This window comes from Lynx canadensis, chromosome C1, assembly GCF_007474595.2.
Source record: "Lynx canadensis isolate LIC74 chromosome C1, mLynCan4.pri.v2, whole genome shotgun sequence".
Lineage (NCBI taxonomy): Eukaryota > Metazoa > Chordata > Mammalia > Carnivora > Felidae > Lynx > Lynx canadensis.
In genome coordinates, this window is record NC_044310.1 from 8,973,667 (window position 1) to 8,993,805 (window position 20,139).

The 20,139-nt window shown below is 47.7% G+C and overlaps 1 protein-coding gene across 8 annotated transcripts in view; it reads left to right on the plus strand.

Moving 5' to 3' along the window:
- Positions 1–20,139, plus strand: part of VPS13D (vacuolar protein sorting 13 homolog D) — a 257,865-nt gene that overhangs the window by 194,729 nt on the left and 42,997 nt on the right. For all 8 annotated transcript variants that reach the window (XM_030324829.1, XM_030324831.1, XM_030324832.1 and 5 more), the window contains 2 exons: positions 10,738–10,870; positions 14,106–14,301. In XM_030324829.1, coding sequence (XP_030180689.1) covers positions 10,738–10,870; positions 14,106–14,301 — 329 coding nt within the window. The remainder of the gene's footprint in view (positions 1–10,737; positions 10,871–14,105; positions 14,302–20,139) is intronic.

Genomic DNA, 20,139 nt, shown 5'->3' on the forward strand with positions numbered 1-20,139 from the left:
AAATGCCTCCTATGACACGTGGTCACCTTGTTGGACATTGTGGCTCTAACCTAAGAGAGGAAACTAAAGTCACATGACAAGCCTTGTTACCCCGTGTCTGAATGGAGGATTTTCTTTTTTTTTTTTTCTTTTCTTTTTTTAATGTTTGTTTATTTTTGAGAGAGATATAGACAGAGCATGAGCAGGGGAGGGGCAGAGAGAGAGGGAGACACAGAATCCAAAGCAGCTCCAGGCTCTGAGCTGTCAGCAGAGAGCCCGACGTGGGTCTTGAACTCAAACTGCAAGATCATGACCTGAGCCAAAGTCCGACTGAGCCAGCCAGGCGCCCCAAGATTTCCCTTGTTCTTATGGGAGGAAGGAAGGTATTGAATAGAGAAAGGACCTTTATGCAGTTGGCTTTTGTCTCCACCATTGCAGTGAGGAGTTTTCTGCAAGGTTCTTAAGAGATGGCCGTCCAAGTTATCTTTCATTGTTTTCCTTAGGTTATTTGTGGGCTTCCGTTTTTTCCTCTTTTCCTGACTCCTTGCCAAAATTTACAAAACGTTCTGTTCATGATGTTTTTGAATATGGTGGCATTTCACACACAGGCATGATTTTCATAAAGCTAATTTTTATTTTTAAAAATGAATTCTGCCTTTGGTCACATATTTAGAAAACAAGTTCCATAAACATTTTTTAATTCGATAAATAATTTTTAAATCATGGAAGAGCCCATCAATAGAGTGTCATATGGTATATGTACAGTTTAAAGGACAAACGAATCCCAGAACCTACCATTCAGTGTAAACGATAGACTAGAATAATAGAATGTTATAGAGTAGAATATACTAAAAGGTACTAGTAATTTTGAAGCCTCCCTGATCACATTCCCTTTTTCACTGTTAAGTGGATTGGCTTTTCTTCCTCATTCCAAGACTTGTTTTTTAGGCCTGAAATCTGTTAACCTGGAAACAGCTAATGCAGCAGGCTTGAAAAACCCTAGATCTACAGGAAGTAGATGGGTGTGAATTCTGAATGTCCACCCCCAACTCAGCCTTTGTGGGGCTGAAAGATAGCAAAGGCAAGAACGCCTCATCCTAAAAGGCCACCAAGCAGTTCAGGCGACAGACAAGGAGCGGAGGTTTCTTCGGAGCTGTTGGGAAATAGCTAAACTGCCATTTTATTTTTATCTTATCACATCTGAAGGGTTGGGAACATTTGAGGCCATTCCTCAAAGAACCTTCTTTTGCCCTTTCCTTTGAGCTGGGGAACAAGCCATGTCTCAGGAGAAATGAGGGAGGGCTTAACGTAAGTGCCTTAGGAGCTGAGCTGCTTCCCCTTCTTATCATAACCCCAGAAAGAGAGGTTCACCTTCTCTTGTTCTTCCAGGTGCCAAACAACAGTTCCGAATGTGGTGTTTTCTGTCACGTTCATCACGCTTGCTAATGAACAACTTCCTGAACACCTTGAGGTGTTGGCTTTTGAATGTCTGGTTGTCCCCAGTGCAGACTCTACCCCACCCACCCCCATAAAATGTCGAGTAGTCGTAAAAAACAGCCCCTTAGCTTCCACTGTGGGTTCTCTGTGACTCTTTGACAAGTGGGGCTGTCAGGAGTAACGTTGGAGCTGCACAGACTAGAGGAGTGGAGGCCGAATGGGACACACTTGCAGGATCCTTTCTTACCCAGGAGTGCGGCGGGCTCACGCTCATTCTCTCCCCGCAGCTCTCTTTTGCCTTCATCCCCTCCCCCTTGAATTTGTATCTCCATATGTGTCACTCACTGGTACATAGAATGCCCTTGCCGGAGCAGTGGTCTTTGTCTGTAGTTAGATCTGCTTGACCAGACCAGCTGTGACAAAGCAAATCTTTGAGCTCCCCTTCCGCAAATCCTTCTGTAAGAAGCTGGGATGGAAGAGCAGACCTTTTCTGTGCAAGCAGGGGCTCTCGAAATCACTGGTCCCGACCCTCACCCTAGCTTGGCGTCCATCTTTCTTCCCAGCCGTAAATGGCGCCCACTAGTACTGTGACCTAATGTGGGGTCACATGATCCACGTAATGGACGTCTCCAGAACTTCATCCTTCTCTGGGGCCCATTTCAGATGTGATAGTGATGACTTTGGGGAAAGGAGGAAGTAGGCTACATGACATAAGGCAAAAAAATGGGTGATGGAAGGGGGTAGGGTGTTGATGAAGGAAGGGAATTGGAGCCTGACTCTCTTTCTTGTTCAGGGATGTGCATGTAATTTTTCAGAAACTTTATCATTTCTATGCTTCTCTTAGCTTCCTTCATTTGTCGCCACCATTGCTTAGGAAAGGAAAGATGTCTACTTGGCATCTGTATGCGATTTTCACTGGCATTCAGGAAGGAATTTTCCATGGAGGGAATAACAAAAATCATGGTTGGATTCCCTCCGTAGATGACCCAGTGTCAAATATAGGTAGATTCTTAGTAGACTTTTGTTGGAGGTGATCATGGTCTTTCCAGTTTCATCTGTCCAATGGGGATAATAGCAGGGCCTACCTCACAGGGTTGTCCTATGGATTAAACTAACAAATGATTTCAAAGATGGCCAGCCCTTAGAACAATGCCTGATACATTAGTAAACAGTGTTGGTTCATGTTTACAATTCCAGAAGTTACACTACGGTCTTCAGCAGTTGGAAGCTTTCCTTTATTCTGCCTACTCATTTAAAGCTCTACTTATTTAGAGGCGCCTGGGTGGCTCGGTCAGTTAAGCATCTGACTCTTGATTTTGGCTCAGGTCACGGTCTCACGGTTGTGACCTCGAGCCCCGCGTTGTCCGGCTGCACGCTGAGTGTGGAGCCTGCTTAAGATTCTCTCCTTCTGTCTCCCTTTGCCCCTTCCCTGCTGTGTGTGTATGTGTGCTCTCTCTCTCTCTCTCAAAAAAATAAAATAAAAAATAAATAAAACTTCATTTATATGAAGAAACCAGGTGGAGACCATTTTCTTTAAAAAAACAAAACAAAACCTCATCAAGATATGTCAAACCCTTGAAATGTATCTGACTTTGTCAGTAAGAAGCCCAGTTTACAATAGTGCCTACCTAGCATCTCTGATTATTCTTTACGGGGTCATCCACCCCCTTCCTTCCCAGGCTTTTGGCATTAAAGAGAATATATCTATTTATTTGAAATACCAAGTACAAGATTGAAATCCTTGTGACTAGAAATGAGATAAGCTCGAGGTTCTTTTCTATTGTGAAATGTTCCATTCCATTTCTAGTTTCTGTATTTTGAGATTTCGATCTACATATAGTTGACTTCTCTATGCTTTCCTTTGTTCCAGAACGGGTATAAGGTGATTCCTGTATTACAGGATGAGATATGCAGGATTCAGTCAGGGAAGAAGGGGGAGCAGTGCTGTCCTTAGAAGAAAGAAAAGGATTTGCGGTAATAACCGTTGGCATTTACACATCGCTTCGTGTTGTTCCGCCCCCCCCTCCCAAGTCCTTTTAAAACCAAGGTCTCTTGGGATTCCTCCAGTGACTCTGTGGGTAGTGTTCTTCCTGTTTTATAGATGAAGCTACCGATCCCTGAAGACTGTGCTTTGCTCGTGTTGACCTCGCTGATTACTAGTGACAGAGTTGGGACCAGGATGCCTGCCTTGCTTTTCAAAGCCTGTGTGCTTCCCTGGAGTTGAAATCATTTATTGGCCAAGTCAGCCATTATGGTGTGACCCTTGGAGGGATTTTTTTTTCCCCATAACATAATCTGTCTCCTGGTTCAGTACTGAGAAACTGGCCATTTAGGCATATTCATATTTTTTCAATTTATGCCTGGTTAGGATGGCAAACGGGAGGTCTCTCATGGGGTGGGAAGACTTATTCTCCTTGACTAGCACCAGCTCTACTGAAACCCACCTCTGGCTTCTCCTGTGGGCCTCGAGGGATTTTCAGCAGTAGACGAGTAGAGGCCTGGCACCCTCAACGTGATTTCCCCTTCTGGGGAAAAGCTTATGACAGGCTGAAGGTAGGACCCCATCCCATCCCGCAGCTGGGTTTAAAGATTCATCCTGCCCACATGATTCTTTACACCTGGTATAGGAAAACCAGGGAAAATTGAATGTGAGGAAGCCGTGGCACGTGTCTGTTGTTGAACATCAGTCTTCCTGATTCCCCTGTGTATTCTGCTTACTGCTGTGGTTTTAAAGCCTTATAGCCAACTCTGCCAATCCTTTTTGAAGAAAAGGCACAATCCTTTCAGGAGAGTGCCTCAAACCACTCTGAGCTTCTAGATTAATCTGAGACAACATCCGAGTTCAAAACCGGGTCAGAGTTGCAGAATAGCGAGGGAGACTTGCCAATTCAGCAGGCGTGTGTCTTGGACTAGTTAAGAACCAGGACAATCCTGAGGTCTGACTTTGTTGCTTATGTTGAGACCTTGTGTGCCGAGATAATTCTGGGTGGCTTTGGATAACTTTGTTTCTTAACTGCGAAGGAGTGTCTGCTGCCTGATAAGTGTTTATCCATGAAATAGCAACATGGTGTATGTAGGTCCCAGGGTCAGAGGGTTTGTACATCACCAGAGACAAAAAAAAAAAAAAAAAAAAGCAAGGTCATTGGCTTGGGCCTGTTACTGCTGTATAATGTGAGTCCTAGCTTAAAAAAAGTGTCTTTGTTATTCTTATGCAGGGTCTCTGTGCTGGATTCTGCCTCCTTCCTCTCCTTGCCTTAAGGGCTATACGTAATCCTAACCAAGTAGAACTGAAAACAGACAAACCTGTCCCACTTCTGGTGGAGAGGAGAGAGATCCGGAGTCCAAAATTGCCTCTTTCTTGCCAAACCTCAACTTGTTCCATGTCCGTCTTTTTTCCTTTGTTTCTTTATTAATGCCCTTCCCCAGTCCCGGCCTGACCCTCCACCGTCTGGCCGTTTGGTTGGCCTCGTGTCAGCGATTGATCCCCATTGCTGGCTGGATCCCGTTCCCCGTTAACTCTTGCCTCTTTGCCACAAGGGTCGCAAGAGGGGTTTTCGATGTCAAGGCAACGCCCACACGGAGAATGGGTTCTAAGTGTGGATATGGTAACGGTGAGAGAGTGAAGTGGTGACGCCTCCGTGTGGAGGACTTGAGGGGTTGGCAGCACATTTTCTACTGGTGTCCCAGCAGAGCCGGAAAGGACTCTCGAACTTAAGCCTCCGCGCCACTTGTAAGAAACCTGTAAAAATCGGGGCACCTGGGGGGGGGGGCTCAGTCAGTGGAGCGTCTGACCCTTGGTTTCAAATCAGGTCATGATCTCACTTGCGGGAGTTTGAGCCCCGCGTCGGGCTCCGCGCTGACGGCGAGAAGCCTGCTTGGCGTTCTCTCTCTCCCCCTCTCTCTGCCTCTCCCCTCACCCATACTGTCTCTGTCTGTCTCTCTCAAAAATGAATAAAAAAAAAATTAAGAAAAAGAAACTCGTAAAAATCGGGGGCCCGCTGCCCTGTGCCAGACGCGGTGCCAGGCATTCTACGCTAGAGCTCCCCTGAGAGTCTCGTGTTTCGCAGCTAGGTAAACTGAGGCTCGAGAGTTGAGCCACGGCCGCCAGGACACACGTGCACATCGGCCGTGCTCTCAGGCACCGGGCGTACAGCTGCGTTTGCGAGTTGACGTGCCCCCGCTTAGCGGAGCTGACGGCGCCGCCTGAAATCGCAGCCACTGGTGGCCGAGCCGTGCAGTCGAACACCTTTCTGGGTGGGAGGACGCGAGACCCCCTCAGACGGCCACGCCCCGGCCCTGCTCTCCCTTCGCCACTATTTGTGGCCACCATTTGCCCTGGTGACGGGAAAGGTACTGTCACCAGCAATTACTTGGTGGAACAAGGACGTTAAAGAGGAAATTTCCATTAGGTAAATAACTGTGAAAGGAGAACACCAGAGAAGCGGGGGGTGGGGGGGGTGGAATTCAAGCCCAGGCTCCTGTTACACTGGCCAAATATCTCTGGCATCCCATGCTTGCTGAATATCATAAAAGGGTCAGGAAAACTGATCGGAGCAAACAGAGGGACACAGCGTGAATTTTTCTCTTGCATTATTCCAGCATCTACTTGAATTTCAGTTTTGTAAAACCAACTGTCCCGAGCCTGGCCCCAAACCCCGGGCTAATTTGTAGCGGCTCCATTTCTATGGACAATGGGATTCTTTCTGGAAGGTGGGGTATTGACACTGGGTACGTCAGCCATGCAGAAGAACTGGCATCTTGAAGCGCCTCTGAGATTTTTTTACCCCCCGGTTGAAGATAGGGCTTTCCAGAAATTAAGGACTTCCGACCGTGGCCAGAATTCACAAGCGTGGTGTATGCTAAAGCTTCCTTCGGTGAAAGAAAGGACAAAAATCCGTGTTGTTTTCGCAAGTGTAAGAGCAGGTTTTCTGAAGGACGTTGTGTTCCTTGGAAACTTTCTAGTCTTCTGTGGACTTGAAATCGCTACAAAATGGGCTATATTGACCTACGTCTCCCCCAAAGCTCCTTCTGGTGTCCAGGTATCGTTTTTACCAAGGAGAGTTACAAATTGTCTACATATTTCCCTCTGAGTGCTAGTCCTTCCCCAGCGTGCGAGCCTGGCCCATGCTGTCTGTCCCGGGCTTTTCTGCCCCTGGGCACATAGCTTCCGCTTCTCCGGGGATGCACCTGCCAAGTCCTGCGTATACACACCATCTCGCTTAACCCTCAACAGCCCCACGGGACCTGATTATTTCCATTTTGCAGGTGAAGAAATGGAAGTTCAGATAACGCAGTACTGTTTTCATTGGATGCCTTGTATGTATCAGGTTCTGTGCTCAGTGCTTCACACATATTGTCTAATCCTTCCGGCATTCCCCGTGGGTGGATATTCTCATTCCCATTTTGAAGATGAGGACACAGGCTCCCAGAGGTGAAGTTACTTGTCCATGATCTCACGGCTGTTCAGTGCCACAGAATCCAAAGTCAGGTGTGAAGTTTTTTCCGAGGTCCTCGGAGGCAGGAGGCAGAAGCCATCTCTGATTGAGGACTCTCAAGTGCTAGCCTAGCGCACAGCATGTGTTCTGTACATGTTTGATTGCTTGGTGGGTCAGTGCATCGCTGCTTTGTGCTTGCTCATATCCTTACGGTTTTCAGCCTTTCCCCTGCTGCCTCTGAGATCAGTTTTCCCCTTATCTGAATCTCTGCTTCCAAGCTTCACCCCCCATTTTGACATCCATGAGCATGCCCAAGAGCATCTGCTCTGAAGAGATTTCAAAGTGAGTTTGAGTCTCGTGGCATTTGGCTTTTCTTTTTAAAATACACAGGCAGAACTGGGGGTGGGGCGGTAACGGGTGTCCTGCCCAGTCACCACCACACGGCACACCGTGGCTGTCATGGGCACCCTGGCTGTGTTTTGACGATCGTGTTCTAACTCAAGGACACGGATGAAATAACACTTCCCAGCCTCAGAGAAGACCAGTGCTGGAGGGCACCGTACAGAGTGCTTACTGGAATCCCCGCCCTCTCCAGCCCGTGTTCCTACCCTGTCTTTGAGGGAGAAATAAGATACGGGGTATGATTTATTTTCCCACTGAGGTGGGGAATGAGAGAGGTGGAATTGAGTATGACTCAGTGCTCCCACAGTGAGAGAAGGCCACAAGCTTTTGGTGCCCTGGATTCCTACTCAGAAGCCCGGTGGACTGGCCCAAGGCCCAGCCTCTTTGACCACGGCACCCGTCAACTCACTGGTTTCAGATTAGTTCTTATAAAGAGTCTCTCCCCGTAAAATCTGATTAACCTCTAATCAGTACGGGTTTGGCTGGATCATGGATTTCAACATCTTCCCATTTCCTGAGTTGTCAGTCACCGTTACAGGGATGAAGACTTTGGTAATAGTTTCCTGCTAATAACATCTTTGTGTCCCTTACGTGGACCCACAAGTGACAAAAGACAAGTCCAGTTGGCTTGCGTGAATAATTTGTTTACCCACAGAGAAGTGGGAATTCAGACAGAAGTCCTAGGGTAAGTAAGTTGAGTAGGTGTGGGCACCTTTCCACAGCTACGAAGCACACAGAAGAATCCAGCATTTAGAGGAAAGAGTGATCTCTCAGGTCATCTTACCCCATCCCTGCTGTGGTCGATGTGGTATTTTTATACTGAGAACACCCGGGTCCAATCAGTGCTGGGGGAGTGAAGGGGCAGTAGCAGAATCACTTGGCAGTTAAGTTTTTGGCACGAGCTCACTCCCAAACCTCGAGTATTGAACTTGTGTTGTGGGTGGGGGCGGGGGTGGTGGTGGGCAGTTTGCCTAGAGGATTCTATCATATTTTCTTAGGGGGGGCGGAAAGTATTATAGGATTTTTCATTTCTTCCTAGTCAGCTGCCAGAAATCCGTAGTCAGGACCTTATCTGTTCCAAGGACAGACCTCTTTTCAAGGAAAACGAGAGTCTGAGGAAGTGGGAGAGACCCGGACAAAACCCCGGAAGGAGCGTGGGTGCCGCTGGGCACTCTTCAGGCAGAACACGCGCCTCTGGAAACATCACGCTTCTGAGAAGGGCTCTTTCACTGGCCGCTGCCTCACCTCTTCTGTGGCATCAGGGAAAAGTGTTTTTGTCCAGACCCTGAGTGGAGAACACCAGCACACCGGCAGCCTACATGGTTCCAGAATGTAGCAGGGACTCCCTTTTTTTTTTACCCTTAAAACAAGGGTCACATTTTCCTCTTCTCCCTCGATTTGCAAGTGTTTCGGTTTGTGTTGCAGACCCTCATTGCTGTCCGTCTCACGTATGGGGTTGTTACCTTCCCAGCGAGACTGTCATCCTTGAGAATAGGTCCAAGGCTGTATTTGTGTCCCCAGCAGTACATAAATCTGGGCCAGGCCCACAGTAAGTGCTTAATAAAGATGTCCTAACTTGGATCGTAGATCACACACTGTCAGAGCTGGAAAGGATTTTGGAAACCACCAAATCCAGCACTCTAATTTTAAAGATGGTACCACTCCAGAAACTCATTTTGGAGGCTGGTGTTTATCTGCTGGAAAGGGGGGGGGGTGTTTTTGTTTATGTTAAAGCCTAGTGCAAATGACCATAATTCTAAACCTTTGAAAGGCTTTCTTCATGGTGCAGGATGTTCCCGCTGGGACTAGTAGCTGACTAATAATAACAGTAAGAATGCTGACTGGATGCCGTACCCTGAGCCCCGGTCACTAATTCTTCCAGCCACATAGAGGCGTTGGTACCATCGTCACTCTGCAGATGCCACCGGGGAGGCTCGGCAGGAGGGCACCTTGCTCAGGCTCCTGTAGCTACGGGAGTGGTTGAGGCAGGACTCGAATCCGGTCTGGTCAGATGCCCAAACTCATGGCTCACGGTGGCTCTCAGACGGGATCCCTGACTAAAGCCCCATTTATTGATTCACAGTGCTGGCTTTGCAACATCCCGTGGCGTCTCCATCCTAAAGGCAGCTGGAAAATTAATTTTCATTAACTTTAGCTCTCCAGTTAGACACAGAGAGACAGGGGAGGCAAGGCCTGAAGCAAATAATGATAGGGGCTGCATCTCCAGAAAGGTCAGTAATCACTGCCCTGGATTGTAAAAGCGTTTAGGCTGAGTGAAAGGAATGTGTGTTCCCCTCTCTTGCTCCAGAAACCATTGCTTTACCTCGAGTTGCTGGTTCTTCCCCTAGTCTCTCTTCTGGGCCCAGAACTCCCCCTTTCCTGTCCCTTGTGTCACAAAGCCTCGGGCCTGGTGGCTTCCAGGACATACCTGTGTAAAAAATGTCCCTCGCCAGACCAGTATGAAACAGGCCCCGAAGGCCGGGCTGCCCAGTGTACTCGGCCTTCAAGGCAGGCTGTTCGCCTTGAATCTTTGCACTGAGCTCTATGTCTAAATAGCATTCCTGTGAGTTTTCTGAAAGGTTAGTCCTGGGTCACTGGCACTTAACCCACTTGTTTTGGTAGATCCTTCCCGAGAAGGTTAATTATATATTTGATATCCTTTCCTCTTTATGCCTGAATGATGAGGATAAGTACCCTGTGGTTTATTAACTGTCACTTTAAACCTTTTCAGATTGTCTTGTGACAAAACAGAGTTTTATGTCCTTTTTATCCAGCTTTGACGGATGAGACAGCTTCTCTGGTAAAAGAATGCCAGGATAAATAAGATCTTTCCCTGATTTGTGGGGGAGGATTTTGCACTGGAAGTCATGAGTTCAAGTCCGCCATTTCGTACGAAAGGTGACCTGACCTGTTAGCCTTTCCATATACTTCATTTTCCCTTGTGGACAAATGGGGCTGGGCACCTCGGCACTCGGTACTTGCCGAAGAAGTGAAAGAGAAGACATCGCTTTAGGGCAGTTGATGTCTCTAAAAGGTTTGGCACCAAACCCTAAAGCAACAAGGTGCCGTGTTCCCGATTTTGAATCCCACTGATTTCTCTGCGCAGAGAGCCTCTGTCCTTAACATTATAGAATCCCAATACTTCCCTCTCCCCCACGGGGTCATTTTGGTATACGTTTAATTTTTTTCAGTAAATTTGCAGTAGGACCGTGGAAGGTGGATGCCATTAGGGGTGGTTAGTAGACGTTCTGCGAACCTCGTGTCCACCCGTGTCCGCATCCTCCAATCTTGTGCGTCCAGTGCCTTGAGAACCAGTCTCCTGGGACACACAGTATATGTGACTCAGCAGTTAATCTCTCTCTCCACTGGTATTTACTGAATCCCAGCTAGGAGCAAGAGAAGGTATTTATGTAAAATCATTAAAATAGCAAAAACAGTGCTGAGGCTTTAAAACCCTTTTCCTTCCGTGTTTGATCCGTTCCAGTTTGCGGGGACGCTGTCGGACGGCTTAGGGAAGACGATGGACAATCGGCATCAGTCGGAGCGGGAGTACATCAGATACCACGCGGCCACGAGTGGGGAGCACCTCGTAGCCGGCATCCACGGCCTGGCTCACGGTAAGTCACGGCTGCCGGGAGAACGGCTCTCCTGCCACAGTTCCTCGGGGCCCTTTTCACCCATCTGATGGCAAGCGGACATCCAGGCCGGGGAGCTTGGTGTCCCTGAGAGCCTTCCAGGCTGTCCTATTGTACCCTCTTCGCAACTGAAATGTTACAGCCTGTGGCAAGCCTTCATTTATTTTCAACACGTTGCACACATTGCGATCCCTTCCTGTTCTTTGGCTTCTGTTCCCAAAATGTGATACGGTATCATCATTTGAACCCCTTTCTAGAATGCGGAATTGCCGCTTCGATACCCGCCTTCTGCTTACTGAGCATTCCTTCCGTGGCAAGTGAAATGTGAAACCGGCCGCCGGGTTTGTGGCCCAGATGTTTTTGAGTCTTGTGTAAATGCACACTCACCTGGATTGTAAATGCAGGCGTCCAAGAGATGTAGGTGATGGCATGGATGTATTAAGCCTCTGAATTTGTATGAATTCTGCCCTTTACTGCTCTACCTCCGAGTCATTTGCCCTTTGTTGTGTTTTTTCTCCACAACTTCTGAGTGTGACATCCAAGGCCCTTGGAAATGTAAACCCAGCCAACTTGGCCAACCACTGCCCCCCAGCCGTGCTGTGTTTCGGCCACCCGAAGCCCAGTGTTGTTCCCCAGACATGCCTTGCTCACTCAGTTCGTTCTGCTCCCTTCCCCTGCCTCACTTCCTTGTCAGGCAGAGTCCAACTCAACCTAGAAGTCTCCACTCAAGTGACGTTTGCTCCACTGTCCCCAGTCAGAATTAATGACGATCAGGGCACACGTGGCAGTCTAGGTCATGTCTCTAGCCGGCTGTGTGTGTGTCTTGCTTTCCTGATAGATGGGGAAGGTCAGGAGAGCAGAAAGACCATCGTGTATTCACCTTTATACTTCAGACCCTCACACGATACCTGGCATATAGTTCATGCTTATAGTTAGGATGGCTAGGAAACTGCGCTGTTGGTACCAGATTCTTAGAAATAATCTGAAGCTATCAGAAGTCATATCAAGACTGATCAAGTTCAGATTATCTGCATTTGGAAGAAGGAGGAACGTGGAGAAGAAAAAGAAAAAATAATTCTTTTCAGGCTTGGGACACAGTGTTTAGGACAGGGTTTTTGTTTATCGGTTTTCCTCACTTGTGAGGTTTGGCTCAAAATGCCTTTACTTTTCTTAAGCCTGCCCAACTGGAGAGGGAGCTGCCCCAAAGGAGACATTCAAGCCAGGAGTAAAATTTAGCTGAAATTAATGTGTTCACGGACTCAAAAAGTTGGTTGCTGGGCAGCCGTGTGGGGTGAAAGGTTTACTCATTCTTCCTAGTAAATATAATGATAGTGCATGGGAGTCGGAGGAACTGTGTTCTTAATGAATGTAAAATGCTTTACTGTGCACAATTGCCTTTACCTGTCTAGCATCCTTGGGATGTGGAGAGAAAATATAGCTGCCCTCACTTTTCATTTTTTTTTTTTTAATATATTTTTTTTCCCAACGTTTATTTATTTTTGGGACAGAGAGAGACAGAGCATGAACGGGGGAGGGACAGAGAGAGAGGGAGACACAGAATCGGAAACAGGCTCCAGGCTCCGAGCCATCAGCCCAGAGCCCGACGCGGGGCTCGAACTCACGGACCGCGAGATCGTGACCTGGCTGAAGTCGGACGCTTAACCGACTGCGCCACCCAGGCGCCCCAATGCCCTCACTTTTCAGATGGACACGACAGTGTGCTGAAAAAAATGGATGATGGGTTCAAGGTTGGTTGTAAAATCCCCTCCAACCAAGGACCATTCATACAGTATGTGCAGCATCTCCAGGAACAGGTAGCCTCATCCAAGGAGTTTCCGTGAAGCTCTGGATTGTATGCGAGTGACATTCCTTTTTCCTTCAGGATGAAACCATTGTTTTTTGTTTTCGTTTTTGTTTTTTCATTAATTTATTTATTTGGAGAGAGCACGGAAAGGGCAGAGAGAGAGGGAGAGAGAGAGAATCCCAAGCAGGCTCTGCGCTGTCAGCGCAGAACCCGATGTGGGGCTTGATCCCTTGAACCGCAAGATCAAGACCTGAGTCGAAATCAAGAGTCAGACACTTAACCGACCGAGCCACCCAAGTGCCCCCAGGATGAATTCTTAAATGATAACAAGAACCAGAATCCATTCAGTCTCCTTGTTTTAAAAACTGGGAGTCTTGCTCAGTTTTCTCTGCAGACCCTGCTTGTGCCAGGTTCAGTAATGTCTGTGTCTCTGTGAATGTGGTTCCAAAGGTTGGGAGAGGACCGTAGCCTCACTGGAGCAAGCGGACCCAGAATCCAAAAGAAACGCTATGGATTGTTAGTGCTGTTAGTGCGTTCTCACCCAGGGGATTTCCTTTACCGATTTGTCTCACTAGAGCTAAAGAGTCTAGAGAGCTTCCTCATGCCCCCACCGTCAAAGGGTAAACATCCTGTGAGTGTCCCTGGCACACATCCTGGAAGTGCTCCCTGGACAGGGCCCCCCTTCTTCCCTGTAGCCCCTGTGTCGTCTCCAGCCTCTGCCAACCTCTGGCCACTTTTTGAGGCTCTTTAAGGTCATTGCTGTCAACTTTCAAAATGTTTGGAATGTCTCTTTGACCTAGGTTGGTCTTTGGAACAGACTCCATTGAGAGTCCTGGCTGGTTTTGGCAGCTTTGGGTTGGGCGGGGGGGAAGGGGGGGTGCCTTTCATCAAGGCCTCATGATTTACTCATTACCTAAACCCAATTTCAGCAAAGCATGCAGTCCTTTTTACCCGTTTCAAACTTCTGGTGGTGTTGGCCAGTCACATAGTGTTCTTGGAAAACTGAGGAGCTGTATTTAGTTCTCTCTGCCTTATATTTCATGGGGTCCCAACTTTCCCCAAAGCCTGTTGGTTTAGTCCTACTGTCCGTGTCGTCTCCTGATGGCCCGTATGCTTCCCAAACTCTGAAACTGGAAAGTAGCCACTGTTAACCTCTGAGGTTTTCTGTGATTTTTTAAACTGGAACACACTTTACTTGAGACTGACGTGTGATATATACTCTCAGACTCTCAACTTGGTGGGCAAGCCTACTGGGTTTCCCAGCTAGAGTTGGCCTGCCTGTAGCCTATTAAGAAGTCGACCGAATGTCCCTAAGTTACCTTGCCGGGTGCATGGAATTGATGAGGTTCGGCTTTAAATGCTTTTGCTTTGTCCTTGGCCAGGTTACAACAGCCCTTGTTTCTTTTGCTCTAGGTATCATTGGTGGATTGACCAGTGTGATAACCTCAACAGTGGAAGGAGTGAAAACAGAAGGGGGTGTCAGCGGTTTCATATCTGGCCTTGGGAAAGGACTCGTGGGCACTGTAACTAAGCCAGTGGCAGGCGCCCTGGATTTTGCATCAGAAACAGCCCAGGCGGTGAGAGACACAGCCACTCTCAGTGGCCCCAGGTCAGTGGTCACGGAGGAAGTCGCTTTTGCAATTTCCATCCCAGATATGCTGCCTCTCCTGATCCATGCTGATGTGTTTAATCATATACTTTCCACCTTAATGATGTGATTTTTTTCAAACTTGAATCCGTGTATCTAAAATTTCTGACCTGCCTAATATAAATATGTGAAAATAAGGTGCAAACACCGGGCATGAATCGCTTCTCGGCCTTTTGGCTAAGATCAAGTGCAAAAATCGGGCATGAATCTTTTGAGAACTACGTCTGTATCTATCCACCTATATCTGCGTCTGTCATTTACGTGTATATAAAATACTGGTTTCTTCGTTAGAGGGGTCAGAAATGGAATTGCACCGTTACGGATCTCCCGTTCACCAAACGAACTAGATCCCCATATGCCCACTAAGAGAACTGTGGGGCTGCAGGCTGCATCTGGCTCCTGGGCTCCTGGCATGGTTTTAGGGTCCCTGTCGTGCAGTTCCCCATGTGGCTCTGCCCTTTCTCCGTTCTCCCTCCACTCGGACGTGCCAGCCAGCCCCCAGCCTCATAGAGGAATTCCGCGGGCAGGTTGGCAGCTTCGCTGTGGGATGCAATCTTGCCTTGATGCCAGCCAAGGTGGGAAACCGGGGGCAGCCCGTATGGCTCCACATCTCACAGAATCCAACTGCTTTAGCACAGCTCCTCGTGTCAGTCGCCTATTTGAGCCTTCCTTTTTCAGAGTGACTAATTGGGGATCTTATCAACAAAGGGTATAATGAATGTTACAGTTCCCAGCCAAGCTGGACGCCACTTAAGCCCAGAAGGATTTTGCTGCTCCCCGGTTAATAGATATTCCCCAAGTGACTTAGCGTGCCCTTTTAGAATGCCTCGGGCCTGGGCCTTATCCGCACCCTGCCGCTCCCTCGAATAGGATTTGAAGTGAAATCGTCCCCAATTAAAGTGAATCCATTTGTCTGTCACCAGAAAACCTTCCTGATGACACATTACTGCAGGGGAAATGCTTAAGATTGTGGACTGGGCCCATGTAATGCGTTCTGCCAGAATGTCTTCCATCTGGAAGCAGCTGCTTTTTACAAAAGGATCTGTAGCGTTTACTTTAGTTAAGTTACATTCTATTCTCAGATACAGAGCTAGAGCAATCCTGGAGTATATTTTGAAGCATTTATGAAGGTGGGGGGAGGGGCAGTAGGGAGGCTTCAAAAGTATTTCCAGTTTTTCTGCGTCTGCTGGAAACCCCAGAAGTCTACCCCCAGTATTTCATCAGGACAGTAAGACCTGATGACCACATGAGTAAAAGCAGGCAGCCCCTACGACTTCCAAAGGAACCATCCTTATTCATAAAATCCCCAGGTGGTCAAGGGATTGAGTGTTTGTTTCACAAGGGGTCTGAGGTACGTGTGTTTAATTTTTTAAATTTCGTTCTGTGCTGGGAACTTCAATGGTGTTGACCAGAAAGAAATGACTCGAATTTTCTACGGTGTGGAAGTCTTGGTAGACCACAGCAGGGTCTACTTCGTGTCACCGATGTATCCCGTCAGTCATTCGTTTCTAGTCAGTAAATACCAATGGAACATTTTCTAAGAACTCAGCGTTGGGAACGTGGCAGAGCGCAAGGCTGGCCCTGCCTTCAGAGGGCTTACAGTCCAGTGGGGAAGCAAACTTAAAACAAAAATCATACAGTCATCCTAGTAATCACAATTTGTGAAAATTCTGACAAACGGCACAGGAGATGTCCAGGGTGCTGTGAGACTGTGTCATTGGAGAAGGCGCAGGGGAGAAGGAGGTCGGCTAACCTGTGGTCCATGGGGTCAGGAAAGGCTCTTCTAGGGTAGTGCTGTTTAGAAGTCCAATGCGCTGTGCGTTGTGCCCCGGGACCGACCCCCTGGGAAGTGCTGGTCGGGATGAAGCCTGAAGTGGATGTGAGGGTTGGCCAGGTCAAGGGAAGAGAGAATCACATTCCAGGTAAAAGGGGTACAGGAAACTATATGACTTGCCTAAACACAAACAGTAGCCGGGCATTCTAATCGCAGTTTGGCCGCAAATTTCCCGGAACACCTGTCTTCGTAGCCCTTCGCTCCCAGAACAAAAGCTATGGTGGGAAGCGAGGAGCAGCCAGGTAGTCCGCCTGGGGACATGGGAGCTTAAGTGAGGGGGAAAGAAGCTTCTGCATCTCCTCTCCGTTCTCAGAGGAGCCACGAGCAGGAGAACCACGGCCGAAGTTAGCAGAGGTGCGCAGGGCACGTGCGGGACCATCTAATGGGAGCCTCGGAGAGCTTTGGCCCTTTACCCTTTATTGCACTAAAAAGGCATTACAGCTTCTGCTGAGACACTTGGACCAGTTTCCCTCCATCCATTTGTCTAGGTCCCAGAGTAGGTTATTAGTGAGGATCTGTGTGTTAGAGAGAAAAGAACACGTCGCCTGGAGAGCTGTAGGTCTGGGTCCCCACCCCCTTGTTAGCTTCGGGCCCTTGGTCAAGTCTCCTCACCTCCCTAAGCCTCAGTTTTTTCATCTATAAACTGGGGATAAATATACCTGTCTCTTTATTCTCTCTCTCAGAGGTCTGAAGCCCAACCAGAATTATTTTAACGTGGCTGCCATAAGGAGCTATAAACTGCTGGACGACCCTATGTTTGAAAGTCACATTAAAAGAACACAGATTCTTGCAGGTGGAGAAATGTTCCGGTGCCTTGAGGGTTTGTTCTGATGACACCGGGATCTCTCAGGAACATACTAATTCTACCACGGGATAAATCACCCCTGTTTCTTGGAAGTGAGTTATAACCATCTCCAACCATCCCAGTTGACTGAACAGGATCCAGGGGTGTTACTCAGGGTTTTTCCCCACTGTTTAGACAACAGGGACTAACAAATGATTTGAAGGGATTAGAAGTGAGATTCTGACCGAGGGCTGACCTGAGCCCAGGGACCGAGCCAGGAATAGAACCCAGGAGTCCAAGAGTTCTGCCTCTGAGTCTGCTCTTGGAACGAGCCTTTCTGCTTCCTTTGTACTATTGCGTCCAAGTGAGGGCTTAGATCTTAGCATCTATGTTTTCAATGACTCAAATTTTAAGCAGATGATAGCAAAGTAAGCCATAAGACTGCAAAAGAATACTCCTGCCAGTAATCCATCTGAAAAGTGGCCTTACAGGAAATATTGGCTCCTTTTCGTGTTTATTTGAACATGATTTTATTTATAGGGAACCTCCCCCCCCCAACCCCCCGCCTTGAGTTCTCTCAGATTAAAATACTTCCAAGTTCTTCTCCTTGGTGGAGTGTGCAGGCATTCCACAAGGACAGTCACCTAACTTTCCCCCCCAAGTTTCCATGCAATCTAATTGTTCTTGGGAAGGCAGGTGGGGGCGGGGGGAGAAGAGGGCGGAGGACCGCGCAGAGCCCTTGGCCTCCACATGAATGTTGTAGACCAATATCCCCTGCTGCATTTGTTAACTGGACAAGTATGTGTGGTTTGGAACCGAAATAAGAAGGCTTTTCCAAGGCAACGTTCTGCTGGCTCAGGTTGCATCTTCTCGTCTACGTGTTGGGCCACATTTGTCTGTTCCCAAGTCAAGTTTATGAAAGTGGCACAGATGCAGCCACACTCGCCGTGCCACGGGAGCCATATAGAGAAGCCCAGCCCCCTTCACACATGGCCACGCATGCCCTCCTCCTGCATGTGTGGTGGTAACTGATGGGAGCCCTTGAAAAGATACTTGGGTACAAAGCCACAGAGACCCGGGAGCAGCCATTTCACAAGAGAAAGTACAAATAACGCTGAAAAGAGAGGAGTGTTGGACTCTGGGCTATGTATTTGCTTGGTTATTTCTCTAAATACCCTCCGTTGTAGGCTTTGGGTTACAGGACATTTTAGGAATGTAGCAGATGAAGATTTATGAAGCCGGGTCCTGAGGTTTCCTCCAGAATATTTCTTCACCTTTTTAGTCAGGACCCCAAATGGGGAGAGAAGCGGGAGCTGGCAGAACTTGAAATATTTAAACGAATTTAGCAAAGCTCAGGAGTGTCAGAGCTTTATCTCCTTATTTAAGTTAGATAAGGAGGAACGGGAATTCGAAGGGTAATGATAGATTGACGTTTAAGAATATAGCCATGAGGACTCTGAGAATGCTCTGGAATCCCAGGACCCCTGTGTTGTGCACGTAGATGTAAATTCCGGTTGCTCTGAGAGCTTTTGAGTAACCTCTGGGTTGATTTCGCAGAAAAGATTGATGGTGGGCATATTTGACCTTTTCAGTAAAAACACTCTCAAGACACCACCCAAAATTTGTTCAAGACACTTTCTGCCAGCGGCCTCCCGGATATGAAACGGACGTAGATTTTCTTAAGGAAAAGTCCGTTTTTGTTACAGTGTTTGCTTCTTACCTACGACTCTCCCGGATCGAGGGGAAGACCGTCTTGGGTCAGCAGAGCCTGAGTGCAGTCAGGTTGGACAGGTTGGGAAAAAGTCCACAGAGGGAACTTGGCAAATACTTTTACTACTTTTCCATCCCAGTTGGGAAATACTGCTTGTAATTCTCCTATCCACGCATAACACATCAAACAGAATTGGTTTGAATTGAGACTCGAGGCAACTTCCCAAGATTAAAATCTTCACGAAAATCAAAGTGGTTATTAGGATACACCAGGGCGGTCAGTTTTTCCCACCAGTGTCCACCTAAGGCAGAGGAGAGTGGACTTACGCCCCGTGTAGCTGGGGTCACAAGCGAGCCCAGGACTGTTTGGAAAGCTTCTGTTTCATCTTAAAACTAAACGAATCTTACATTTTATCGCAGGTTTGTTTTCATGACTTAATGTTTTTAGTTGCCACCTCGTAAAATCAGCCCGTCACAAAGGCGCACCAGGTCGTCCTGTAGCAACTGCCTCTCATGCTCATTGAAGAACTCCAAGAGAAGCCTTCCGGATGAGTCCTGGGGACCCTAGTAGCACTGACGCAAAGACAGGTGTATTAACACAGTGAAAAGCTAGAGCCTAGTACATACTTGACCCTGAGGCTCTGCTTCTGATCTTCAGCCGTATCTGTCTGTGAGCTTGATAGCTATCTGCTGCTTGGGGCAGCCAGGGAATCGGGTGATATGAAGTTTTATCGTGAGAAGGAATTTGATTTTAGTGAGACTGAAGAATGATTGCTGTGTCCACCCAGAGGGAAGGGGCCGTTCACACCTCTCCTCTGCTGCCCAAGGGCGGCACATGGGGCACAGGGCGTAGGGCAGCCAGTTGCTTATCTTCTGCTCACCCTTGGGTGTGTGTGAGGTGAGAGCCATCTATTCTCATTTCCCGATCTTGCCAAACCAGGCCTTTCCAGAGAATGCCCAAAGGTAGATGGACTGTTTTCTCACTCCTCCTGAGCAACCCCCACGGGAGAGACCGCTTTCAGAGCTACGTTAGGATGTAGGATACTCTCACTCGGGTCTAAAATTAAGCTGATGAAGTTACAGGATAAGATATTTTTCAGAAACACCCTAACAGTCTTTCATGCCTTATAAGTTAAAATTCCTCTCACAGGAACACAAACAGAGAGATCTTTTTTTTTTTCTTCTGAGACTAACATCTTCCCTCTTGCTGAACTGTAAATACCATACTCCCCTTTCACTCAAAGGCTCCAGATGATGCCATTCTCATTATAACATAACTTATGGAAGGCTCAGATCTGTTGCTGGGGAAAAAAAAAAAAAAAAAAAAAAAAAAACGGAAACCTGCACACACCTATCTGAGAAGAGACTTTTCATTTCTGAAATCCCATGACTCATCTTTATGCAAGATTATCTGTTAGGGGGGAAAAACACTTTTTTGGTCATGGTACATTATAACCGTTTCTAGAAAGGA